This window comes from Triturus cristatus, chromosome 7, assembly GCF_964204655.1.
Source record: "Triturus cristatus chromosome 7, aTriCri1.1, whole genome shotgun sequence".
NCBI classification, from domain to species: Eukaryota; Metazoa; Chordata; class Amphibia; order Caudata; family Salamandridae; genus Triturus; species Triturus cristatus.
In genome coordinates this window covers 393,976,076-393,989,590 of record NC_140590.1, presented here as the reverse complement: position 1 = coordinate 393,989,590, position 13,515 = coordinate 393,976,076, and the positions used below count along the sequence as shown (strand labels likewise).

At 41.0% G+C, this 13,515-nt stretch overlaps 1 protein-coding gene across 1 annotated transcript in view; it reads right to left on the bottom strand.

Annotated features, from left to right (window-relative positions):
- Positions 1 to 4,856: 4,856 nt before the first annotated feature.
- The window catches only part of LOC146809769 (nicotinamide N-methyltransferase-like), a 167,275-nt gene continuing 158,616 nt past the window's right edge, over positions 4,857 to 13,515 (bottom strand). Inside the window, exon 3 of the mRNA XM_085616618.1 lies at positions 4,857 to 7,210. Coding sequence (XP_085472744.1) covers positions 6,784 to 7,210 — 427 coding nt within the window. The 3' untranslated portion in view covers positions 4,857 to 6,783. The remainder of the gene's footprint in view (positions 7,211 to 13,515) is intronic.

The following is a 13,515-nucleotide window of genomic DNA, read 5'->3' as shown; positions in this document are numbered from 1 at the left end:
GTGCAGAAAGAGGGAAGCGAGGTGAAGGAAAAGACCAGAATGGTGCAGAAACAGGCTGGAGAGGTGCAGAAAGAGGGAACAGGGGTGGAAAAAGTGGTAAGAGAGGTACAGAAAGAGGGAAGAAAGGTTGGAGAAAGAGGCAAGAGGGGTGCGTAAAGAAGCAACTGAGGTGCAGAAAGAGGCAAGAGAGGTGTAGAAAGAGGCAAGAGAGGTGGAGAAACGGGCAAGAGAAGTAGACAAAGAGGCAACGGAAGAGCTGGAAGAAGACACAGAGGTGTAGAAAGAAGCAAGATGTGTCATTAAGTAGACAAGAGAGTTGCAAAAAGAAACAAGAGAGGACCAGAAAAAGCAAGAAAGTGCAAAGGCCACAATGGTGCAGAAACAGGCTGGCGAGGTGCAGAAAGAGGGAACACGGGTGCAAAAAGAAGCAAGTGAAGTAAAGAAAGAGTCAAGAGGGGTGCAGAAAGAGGTTAGAGAAGTGCAGAAAGATTCCACCAAATCTCCAGTCTGCTACAGTGGGTCATCTAACAGAGATGCTATGACATTTCAATCAGAGAGCTATAAAAGAATAGAATGTGTTTGCAACACATAATTGCCTACTGAGCAGCCCCTGGCTGATATGGCACTCCAAACTTATGAAGTGACAACAACATCAAGGCCAGTTTGGGTCAATGATAAGAAATTGATAAAAGTGGCATTCCAGCTGCTGAGGGTAACTATAGAACATGGCATAAATGGTAACAAAGGATCTTATTTCCCTTCTTATCCAACTTTTAAAAGATGGCAAACTAATACAAACATAGATTATATACTTTTGGAAATTGGTCTGTGGCTTGATTTACATGATATAAAGGTAATCCCAAGACCAGACCGCAACCACCAGACATTAAGCGCAAAATCTTTAATTGATGCACTGTACGATATAAATCAGGCACCTTACATACTTAAAGTTCCTTTGGAAACCATCAATAAAAGAAGAAGCATGTAATGGCCAATAACAGCAACTAATAGTGTGTTTCTAACACAAATATATGATTTACTTGTGGAAAAAGTTTCTCTGATAGATTTTGCTAACATAACTAATGTCATATTTGTAAATCTTCATTGCAAGCTGATGACTCAAATAAGGGTGCTTTTTGTGAAAGAACAAAAGAGGGGCTTCAGTCAAAAAACAGCCCCTACTAGGTACTTGAAAGATTGCAGTGTAGTGAAACAGCGATTCCTAGAAGTAATAAAGAAGGGCAATTGCTCAGAAATAAGTAGGCTAGGAAAAGCTAGAAGACTACTTTGCTTAATGCCAAAAGAGGAAGGGAATCTGAACAGTGGGTGGAAATAACAGATGTCCTACAAACTGGGGACCAAAAGGCTTTTGGAATCTGATTGCAGTTAACTCTCATACAATAACACCAGATAGGTGTGTACTTCATTTTGATGGTCTATATAAAGAATGGGTCTGTAAAAAAGGCCAGTGCAAACCTCCAGTGAAGGAAATGTCAGGGACACAGAGAAATTTAGGTCTAATGGAAAAGGGTTCAATACATGGAAGCTCTGATGTTAAATACTTCATTTTAGCTGATTGACTCTTGCCTTAAAACAGATGAAGAGGAAAAAGGAACCAGGGTTAGATTAAAAACTTTCAGATCTTTATTTATTTCAGCCTGATATATGGGTCCTGTATCTTAATGCTGTGAGTAATAGCATTCTAAAAGGCAAATCCATTCCTCCATAATGGCATGAAGCCGCCATTCTCCCTATTTATAAGAAAAGGAACAGGGATGTCCCTTCAAGCTACAGGCCCATAACCCTACTGGATAATACTCATGAAATATTTTGTAGGCAGGTCCTGTTCAGATTGCATAAGTGGGTAGAGGAGAAATACATCCTTGAAGATACACAGATGGGCTTCAGCAATAAGGTTAGTACCCTCAACCAGGTATTTTGCTTTAAGGTGCAATGCTGAAAATATATCACCTTGAAGCGAGATCATCTACATGCCGCTTTTATTGATTTAAGAGTAGCATTTGACCTGGTTCAGAGGGATAACCTCTGGAAAGTCCTAGATGAATAAGGAATCCCAAGGGATCTACTTTGAATCTTGAGGGTACTCCACTCTGAAACATATGCTAGGGTGAGATGAAAAATAAGAGGGGACCTAATGGACAGAATTGACATTAAGCGACAGTTAGGCAAGGATGTCTGTTTGCACCTACTCTCTTTAGTCTATATTAATGGAGCGTTTAAATGGCTAGCCCTATGCAGACATGATGCTCCTAAATCTGCAAGTGTCCCTCTCCCATTTCTAATGTTTGCAGATGGCACTTTACTTATATCAAGAACCCCAATGCACTTACAGTCAGAATTGAATATTTTTGTAGCCAGTTGTGCTAATAGGGGATTATGAATTAATCCATCTAAATCACAGTCCATCTCAATAAATCCCCATTGGTCCTTCTGAAGGAAGATGACAATAGGTAGGGTTCACTAAAGCTGGTAACACACTTTGAATATTTAGGTGATAGAATAACAGATAACCTGACATGGAGGGATCAATTAGTAAAAATTAATGCTATTTTACATGAGAAGGAATCTGCAATTGGGAGAAAATATAAGGCCACCTCAGGGTGCTTGGTGTCACCTGCCATTACTGCATATAGAGCTATGGTGTAGACAGCAACGATTTATGAAGCTGAGATGTGGGGCTATGTAGACACAGCACTTCTTACTAAGACTGAGATCAAATTTATTAGGACCCTTTTTAATTTACCTGTGACTACACCTCGTGTCCCCCTGAGATTTGATTTGCATGTAATCCCATTAATATGGTCCTCTTGCTTAAACCTTTGTTATATTTAGTCTGGTTATGGTCAACTGTGGAGCTGGCACTGTATCAGGAATCGCTAAAAGAGTTGATAGCTTATGATAAAGAAGTAGGTACCCCTTGGCTGAAGCTAATCAAGAAACTTTCAGACAAAGTCAGGATGGGGGAATTATGGAGGGCTCCAGGAGATATAGTCAAAACCTATGTACAGAATATGAAAACAATGTACTGGGAGGAAGCAATGCATCAGATTTGTAAAGGTCATCCAGAAGCCTCGTGTGGATAGAATATTTCCCTTTCAAGCCAAATGTTTACAAGACCAATTCAGATGTGGACTTCTTCCACTAAGAACCCACGCTTCAAATTGGGACAAAACATCATCCCTTTCGAATTTCTGCCCACATTGCCCTCTGGTTGAAGAGACAGAGGCACATTTTTTTGCCCTCATTTTGCATCTGCCCACAAGAAATGAATTGTTGCTATATACAAACTTGTGGGTGTGAGACATTACTGGGAGGCATTGGGGATTTTAAAAAGCTTCCCAATGGAACAAATAGTTTTTGCTGTGTACCGGTTTTTATACTGGGCATGGAATCCAAGAGTTAAAGCTTTACGCCCTAATGCTACGAATGCTGAATAAATCTGGCTGGGTAATTATATACCACAAACATGGTCGGTCCTCAGTATGTTTTATTAGAGGGTATATATACACATTTAGGCCATCAAGCAATTCTATTTAAAAAGATTGAGTAATGACATAGATTTGTATTTTATATATTATGGAATGTACTGACCAGTTTTTATTCTGTTATAAGGGCTGTACAGTATAGTTTTGAGCTGATACTTGAACTAAAGTTTGATATATTGAGATTATCTTTTATTTTTATTTCTCTTTTTTCTACAACTTGCATTTATTTTGTCGGCCAATGGCTGCATGGGCTGACACATTGCCCCCTTGTTGCATGCTTGAGTGAGTTGAGAAAGAAATAAAATGAAAATAAGGAAAGAAAGAAAGAAAGAAAGAAGGCAAAGGAGAAACAAAGCAAGAAACATAGAAAGAAGGTAACAAGAAACAAAGCAATAAGGAAGGAAAGAAACAAAGAAAGAAGGAAGGAAAAGGAAATAAATTAAAAGTGTGTTACAAGTGCTGCAAATTAAACACTATAAAGGCAGATTTTCTTCCTGGGTAAAGAATCATTGGTGAAATTGAGCCCCAAGTAAACGTTTTCTGAGGCATTGTCAGGAGAGGGAAACTGAAAACGTGTGGAATGTGGTCAGTACTATCATCTGGAAGAAAGGTACTGCTTTCACCTTGGACTAAAAACATAAGGCAATACTAAAGTAATCATAACACAAAAATAAAAACACTGACACTGGAGGGAAGAACCTAGTGTGTGGATTTGCTTATTGTAAGAGACCAGAATGCAGTCACTCAAAGTGAAATTAACCAGTGGCTGAAGGAGGCTGAACCATGAGCCCATGCTGTATGCAGTAGTGGGTGGAAGCAAAATGTGAATGGCACATAAACATACCAGTGGATGAAGGGATGTGGCTGAAAGCCCCTTTACGGTAGCATTATATGCATATCATTTTAGCAAAATCAAAATGTCTTGACTAACACCAGACCTAAAAAGATATAACTTACATGTTTCTCTCAAACATTTGGTCACAGGCAAAATTGGTTGACATATTGTTGTGTATTCAATACTATTAATTTTACACTTGTAGGCATTCTCTGCTGCATGTCAAGATAGATTAAGGAACTCCTTTGCTAGACAACTTAACCACTCTGGTTCAACTTGGTGTGAATTCACCATCAAATATAAATGCATGCCTAAGCATTTCAGGGCACATATATTGCACCCCAAAATTCAAAAGCTGCCACTGCTGTTAGAAAGATGCCATCAACGTAGTTTTAGAAGAAATGCTGTTGAAAGATATGCCTGAATGAAAAACGAATCATAAATTAAATTAGAAAACATTTGCAGTGGCCCACATTCAACAATCATTCTAAATAATCATATCTGGAGCAAGGAGATTATGCGTAGGTTTGGTTTATTGCGAATGTAATTTCTTACAACAGCCAGCCATAGATTACAGTTGTTTGAGTAGGATATTTCATGAATTACTCCAATCCAAATGCATGGACGTGACGTACATTATGACTGCGTTTTGCATACACATTGTTTCAAGTTATTTCTGTATACCAAATTTCATTGTCAACAACAGACAAAAATCAGCAGGGGACATTTCAGCTTAGACACAGTGGGGCAGAAATACTTAGCCATAACTTCATCTTTGCAAGGGGCACATGATTGTTCTGCATGTACGGATGGGGATTACTTGGACTACGAGTTATTACATGGTGCAAAGAAGAATCAAACTGATTATGCTGCCTATTAAGGGGTTCTGATTAGCCCAGGGAAAATGTTCACATGCACTGGCGAAATTCTCGTAATTTGGGGATTTTGTGCGTTATGCTTGTCTTGCAAAACTTCCAAGTTTACGGTTTTCGGCTACATTACGTGAGGAGTGTGGAAGTGTCTTTTGTGTGCAGCAAGTTTGATGTTTGCTACTTTTTTAGGCACAAAAATGTGTTCCTCCGTCAAAAATTAACACGAAAACTAATTTCCTACTAAAATATAGTTCAAAATGACAGATTTGTGTTTGCGTGATTACAAGTAATTACACTTAATTTTCTCTAAACTGCATGAAAACAAATTATGTGAATTTAACACACCCCCTAGTGCTGATGCAGCTTTGTGGGGAAAAATGGAGTTTTAGCTCGGTTGGGTACAATTGTGAAGAACTAACAGGCTCTGATTTGCACCAAGAACAATGCTCATTCGGCAATGAAGCTCAAACCTACTAGAGAGTGTGTGACTTTCATTCATCCAGTGCTTACTTTTCCACAGGTGGAGTCTCAAGGAGCTATCATGATATTTCTGAGGCCAATTCAACCCTCAAGAACAGAACAATTTGATTAAACATACTTTGCTGGTAGAACAGAATGGTTTAAAGAAACCTCCATTTGAGCCAAGACAAACTTGCAATCCTGCTGGACATGTAAGGTTACACTTAAGGCCAATCGTACCACTAACCCACTACTGTTACCATATCTACAAGCTGTTACAGGCCAAGACTAAAATGGCACGTCAAGATCCACAGAAGATACAGCAGGAATCAATGAAAAAATAGTCCACCAAATGAACACAAACACAGAATCGTAATGTTACCAGTAACTGGGCGGTGCTCTGTGGGAGGAAACCAAACACAAAATAGAGGGACAAAGAGGAACGATTTACTACTAGGAGGCAAGCATTTTTAAACTACAATTGATGAGATGAATAAAAAGGTAATGGGTGGGCTGTAAGCCCATAGAGTGAATACAGCATGTCTCGAATAGGCTTGACCCAAAAAATAAAGAAGGCATATATGCAATGCTTAGAATAATTCCAGCAAAAAGAAACTACCTTAGGCTGTCTCCCAGTCCATTATTATTTTACCTGCTCTACCTCTACAGACAGATTCCTGATACACGCAAAGCAGGCTTGTTAATGATGGAATAGTCCAGTAGCTGCTGTAGCGTGCCCCTCCTGAATGGGATTTCAAAAAACTCAAGTTCAGTTCTGGGCTGCTGGGACTTATCATTGCACCTCAGATTCTATGGCATAGTGAATACAGAACAAATGTCTGAGTATAAATGTTGTACTTATGGCATCTTGCAAACAAAAATAAATAAGCATTGATTAGTAAAGCCAATCGGTTTGACTTTAATGTGAAAACTTGCCTCTTTCTGTAATTTTTAAGTCTGTCCCCTGTGTTTCCATGAGTCATAGTGTGTATCTTTAAAAAAAATATTTTGTTGGTATGTTGTAATGTACCATTAACATGTCTATCCTTAAATTAGTATTCTGACCTAGGCTTCAGCACTGTAATAAAAAATAAGATATGCAAGGAAAAAGTTAGACTTTTTTGGCAACAATATATAACTCACTTGAAAAATCGGTGCGAGAATAAGAAGTTTTCTCCGATCTAGGAACTACATTCACTTCCTCAATGACATACCCTGAATTAATTACGTTTTTCTTCACAAACTCTTCATCAACCTGTAGACACGGAACTTTGTTACTTCCTATCATGAAAAAGCTACAGTTGAGACACACAAACATTACCAGAAAGCCTCCACTTTTTAACAATGTAGAGATATTTTTCAGGGCGCAGCAGTAGGTTTCTTCGTCAGGACATAGACTTTCTAAACAATGAACCACATACAGACAGTCTACTAGAGGTAGGACTTCAGGAAGCAATGGGTTCTTTGCAGTGATATCACACGTTACTACATGTGTTATTTTTCCTCTTAATTCCTCTTCTTTTTGAATCCATTGGTTCCTAAAAACAAAAGCATACATTAATGCATGAATCATATTTTTGAGTATGAATATTCATGTAGATTAATTACATTAACAGACAGCATGGAGTGTATGCATCATATAAGCACCATAGCTAGATTTCAATGTCATATGAATTTACATACCTCAGAAGTACAATAAACAAGATCCAGTATTAACCTGGCTCAATGAAATGGCCTTGACGGCTTCAAACCCTCCAATATTCACTGAATGCTAAGTTACTTGGATTCAGCCTGGACACCTACCTCACCCTCAAGGAACATATTGGCAAATAAGTATACAACCTCGTGTCTAAAGAATATCAAACAAGTTTTTTCGGAAAGGGTCTACAGAAAAAGTCCTCATACTCGCACATCCAGATGGTGGTACTCTATGGCCTCCCACACTCCACACTGGCACCCCTTAGGGACATCCTAAATACTGCAGCATGTCTCATCCAGGGCTGAAGAAATATGATAACACCACCACCATCCTGCAAAGCTCACTGTCTCTGGTGGATCTCAGCACACCCACAGCCAGTACACCATCACACTGCAGACTACCAAGTCTTAAAAAGCAAACAAGACAGCAGGCCTTTTTCAATCTATGCACCTAGGTTATGAACAACATCCATGTATCCATCGGGACTGCTCCAACGCTGCTCAAATGTAGGAAAGACTTTATGACTCACCCATTTAAAGAACACTACATCACAATGCATTAATGTTCTACAACCCAGCTTCCTCTCCTGTATTTGTTGGCTTTATGCCAGTCTTTGACCTTGTACAGAGCTCCTCTGCATTTTAGATAGGATCTCTCTATGGAAGTATCATATACATACTTACATATATACATAGATGGACCACAAATGGAAACATCCAGAACTGTTTCCAGCCACTTTGGCAAATCATGCTAACTTGTACTGAGCTTGTCTTGCAATTGTAGTGGATTTAGTAAATCAAGGGAGATTCTGCTGTGAGACTTAATATGGCTTCTCTATCATTCTGTGGAATAGGTATGCCAAAGGACACAGGAGCTTCTGCAATAGTACCCATCTCGGATAATGATGTTATCATGACCATTTATTTGTCAATTCAGTGACCCTTTACATTTGGTGTACAAACATGTATTATTGAAAATGCTACAAGTAAATAACTGTTTTTCTCACAAGCAATATTCTAGCATATTTTAATTAACTACATGTATGACATCTGTCAATAAGCTAACATGTTGTCTGATTTTTGCTTAGGTCTTTATTGTTTCTTTGTATGTGTGCTGCAATTACAATATGTAAATATGTGAAGAAAGCTTACGGGCCTGATCCATAAAGGTAAACATATGCTTTTATGTACGTTTAAACTTTTAGGCTATTCACTAATAGTGGAGCCTCCGCAGTCAGGGAGAGAACTCTGCACATAACAATATAGGTCTGTCTTAATAGGCATGTTTAATTTACATATAATCCCTCGTAAATGGCACTTAAGTACAATATGTCCCAGGACTGCCACTGCAGCCTGTTGTGCAATTTTAAACTGCCACTGCGAGCTGATAAAATAAACATTTTGCCAGGCCTACACTTTTCTTTTCAATAATTGTAAGCCACCCCCAAGGTAGGACCTAAAGACCCCAAGGACATGGTGCATGTAAATTAAAAAGTAGATGTCCTAATAGTGAAGCACTCTTACACTCATTTTCCACTGTAGCAAGGACTCCTCTCCCATAGACTGTCGGTGGCGGTCTTCCCACCATCGTAACCAACTTTACCGCCTGTCATATTATGATGGCGAGTGGACGGGTGGCAGTCTTAAAGATTGACCACCACACATCCAATGGGCTCCTTGAGCCCGCTAGTGCGGCAGAGGGGCTCGGAGTCCCTACAGGCCCCGAAGTAGAGATTACAATGTCACTTTCCACCAGACGTTTCATGGCGGGTTAACTGCTATGAAAAGGCTGGTGGAAAGGGACATTAGGACCCATTGGTTGTGGGTGTTGGGGGGACCTATATCCCTATACCATGTAACATGTCTCGTTTTTACATTGTGGCAGGTGCTGCAGTCAGCAGCACCCGCCACAATGTAAAATATAGGAATTGTAATGCCTACTATGGGACCTAATTCCAGATATGACTGAAGTCCGTCCGCTATTGTAATCAGCCCCTAGGTTAGGAACAGATAGAGATAAGCGTAGTCCACTCATCTGAATTGTAATTTAAAATCCTTTTTAATGGTAAAGTTGAATTTTAGATTACAATTCTAAAAATACCACTTTTAGAAAGCTGGCATTTTCCTGCCTGAACCAAATGCACATCTCTGCCAACGATTCAAGGTTGCATAACTAGGAATGACTGTCCTCTTCTGTGTTGTGTAGGCCTTCCTGAAATGGGGAAAAACGTTGGGCTGTGTGTAGAGGGAGTGGAACTTTCAGGCAGGATGCTGGGGAGGAGTTGTGCTCTACCCCAATTACACTTCAAAGTACACTGTCTGAAGCACACACAAAATAATCTAGCACCAGGCATGCCTTTCTCTTGTCACACATGGCAGGTTGGAGCTAAAACCACGAGAAGGCAAAAAACTGTCAGAACCACTTTGCGAGAGAGTAGACCAGGGACTGGCCCTCACACAAAGGCTGGCACCAGGTATAAATGTGACACCTTCAGATCCTCTCATCAGGATACTACTGGACCTGTTCAATATTAAGAAAAAGGGTTGTCTTGCTCTGTGAAGATGGAAGACTTGATCTGTGTACCTTGAACCCAGGATACCCAGAAGTGACTACATGGGTCAGCTGCCTGACCTTCTGTTTGTGCTAAAGGAAAATTTCAATCTTCTAGGGACCTCCCTGCAGCTGCCCAGCTGACCAGCACCGACAAGACCTATCTGGACCTGCCTGAGCCCTGCTGCTGACCTCTACTGGTAGCTCCTTATATGTAGCAAGTGGCAAAACAATTATACGTTTTAAAGTTATTCAAAGAAAGCAATAGAGAATAAGACATCATACTGAAAGATTCAAAATTGAGAGAAGAAGGACAAGGGTGCAGAATGGTAGGCCCATAAGCATGAGAAAAGCAGTCATAAAATGTTAGAATTTGCAAAGAGAAGAGAGGAATTGAGGTTCAAACCAAAGTTAGCCTAAAATGTCCTCGGAGGAGGAGCGCAGAGCAGATTCCATTCCAGGATCAGGTTTTCCAGACGCACAGTGAGCACACAGTGAGCGCAGAGCACAGTGCGAGCGTGCGAGGAAACGGAGGACGCCGTCTTGCTCCGCGCTTCACCCTCCGGATACAACACCTCGTTTGGTGGGGGGGTGAAAGTTTTCTTCAAAGCCCCACGAGGTCTGTTGAGGTCTCCCGCAGCTACCCTGCAATTTGCGAGTGAGCACGAGGAAAACGGAGGACGCAGGCTCGCTTTATGCTTCACGTTTCACCCTCATCGACCTGCTGAGGTCTCCCGCAGCTACCCTGCAATTTGGACATCCCGGGGACCATAGACCATGCAGATTTCAGTCTACAGCTGCAGCAGGGCGGCAGGGAGCCTCGGCGGCGCAGCTACAGTGAAAGCAGTGGGGGCTATGAACAGGCGGGTGCCAGGGAGGATTCGGACGAGGAGGCGAGGACATAAGGTGAGGGGGACACCACACTGATTCCCTATAAAAAAAACAGATCCAGCTACAGCCAACAACCCCCAGACCCCCAGCAGTTTTTTTCTTCTTTTTTGGGGGGGGTTAGGGGGCGGCCGGGCTGTTTGACAGCTTGACTCAGTCTGACCCAGTTAAAGGCACATATTGGAGCGCCTGGAAAAAGAGTGCTCGGAAAAGAGTGTCTGGAGTAGTAATAAATAAATACATAAATAAATAAATAAAAATGGGGGAAAACTCATCGAAAGGGCCCTAGGGGCACGGCGGCTTAGGAACAAGCGCAGGATAAGCCCTAAGTTAAAAACTCTACCTCTTAAAACCTCTATAAACAGCTCAAAGAGCAAGGAGCAAAGAGTAAAACATAAAACATTACTCCTTCAGTTCACGTCCTTCAGCACAAGTCCAGCTCAGTTCAAGATCAAGTTCATTGTCAAGTTCATTATCAACATTAACAATATCAACAATTAACAATAAAAAAATAAAAATCCATCCTTTACCAGTGCCCACCAACAACATACCTAACATATCTATACTCATCAGTCAAACAGGCTCAAACTAGAATCAATGAGATCAACTCCTCAATTAGGCCAGCCAGGCCAGCCAGGGCAGCCCGCGGCAGCCCAAATAGGAACCCAAAACAGCCTTAGCCTTAGCCATAGTCAAACGAGGCAGCAGAAATCAAGAGTTGGGCACGTAGGGTAAGGCTGCAGGCATCATCATTTTACACGAACTGGAAGTTTTCACACAAGATATTTGCGGCACGCAGGAATTGGACAACCATCAATATCTCCTCGGGAAAAATGAGGAGCACAGGATCTGCCAAAAAGGAAATAAGAGCACGGCAGCCATGGGGAACAATAAAAGTACGAAAGAACTCACTAGACTTGGGTAATCCCTCAATAGGAAGCTTCCCGATACATAAATATTTCACAAGGTTGAAATCAGAATCCAAAGTTGACTGTCTAGGGAGCAGGGAGGAGGAGGGAATTGCCATAAGCCCAGGGCTTAGCCAGGAGGCAGCAAATCTGTGAGAAGAGCCACCCCTTGTCTCAAATGAAACAGCATATGACAGCCTTGGTGAATCAATAATTATAGAGATGGAGAGACTTGCAGAGGCAGTAGAATCTGTCATGGCCAGTGACAATACATTAAACATCATCAGCAAATACAAAGATCATAATAAAAGTCACAATAAGGCAGAACATCGGACAGAGCAAACTGAGATCATTGAGATCTCATCGACCTTAAACGACGGCAAAGTATCAACCAATCCACAGGGCCCAATAACACCGGCTCATACTCACGACAAGAAAGCAATTAAAATAGAGGCCCTTATCCATCATACAAACGACCTGTACCAGGAAATACTGGAAGGCTCCACAAATTTCCATGGTCAGGGGATTACTCAGAATTGCTCCACGCCTACTAATAATGTTGGGAGGGCTAATAAAATACAAAAATCAGTTGACCTCTGTACCCCAGATCCACCCTCAACCGAGCCTCTAAAAACAAAAGCAAGCTCAGCCAGTAAATTGCTAATAATGACAGAGGATCCCATAGGAGATGCAACCGGCCAACACCCTGGAACACAGTATGACCTGCAAGATTCAATAAACAGAGACGGTCCGGAACTCATCTTAAACACAATAAATACATCACTTCTGGCAGCAGTAAAGGCTCTCACATGGCAAATCCCACAAATTAGAGATACAGCTGGATTTAATACACATGCTTGCTCAAAGTGTACTGACAATTAACAAAAAGGTGGACATGATAAATTCTAAAATGGACCAGCGGCCTACCAGAGAAATAGGCCAAGGGGAACCACAAGTACAATAAAAACCTTTAGTGAAGCAATAGTGGAAAAATTAGCCACCCTGCCTGATTTGTTAAAAACCTTATTAAATTAATGCAGTCAAGCACGACTAAGCAATATATAAAATAAAAAAATCCTGAAAAAGGGGAACTACATTCTGGTCAAGCATTAACACCTAATGAATCAGAAGCTGTTTACTGTTACCACCAATACTAAGACAAAGACTCCCTTAACCGGTGGAGGCATGACTAGAAAATGGAGGTCCATTGATAAATTGGGATTTACCGACACCATAGCTAGGTCTATATCCACCTTCAACCCAGACGTTAATACCATGGACGATAAGATCTCGGAATGGCTAATAAAGGCTTGCGACACTCATGCCCCACTCACTAAATGTACACGCTCTCGACACATAGATGCTCATAAGTGGTTCTCCACCGAGTTAAAAAAACAAAAGCTCTTGCTCCGTCAGAAAGAAAGAAAATGGAGGCTAAAATACACCACGGAGGACAAACTACAGTTCTCCCTAGCTCGCAATGACTACAAAAAAGCAATACGGGAAGCCAAAGCGACCTATTTCTCAGCCAGAATACTAAACGCCCATAATAAACCTAAAGAAATATTCACCATAGTTAATAACCTTTGCAACACCAAAATAACCCATCCCAATCAGACACCTACTCAAGACTTCTGTAACTCTCTGAATACCTACTTTCTGGATAAAATATACACTATCAAAGCCAGCATTCCCACCACCCCCTGTGTGGAAAACCTGGTCATCTTAACAACAAATTCAATTACTATGGATCATTTCACCGCCTTATGCCTCCAGACCTGCTGGCTCGTGTCAAATC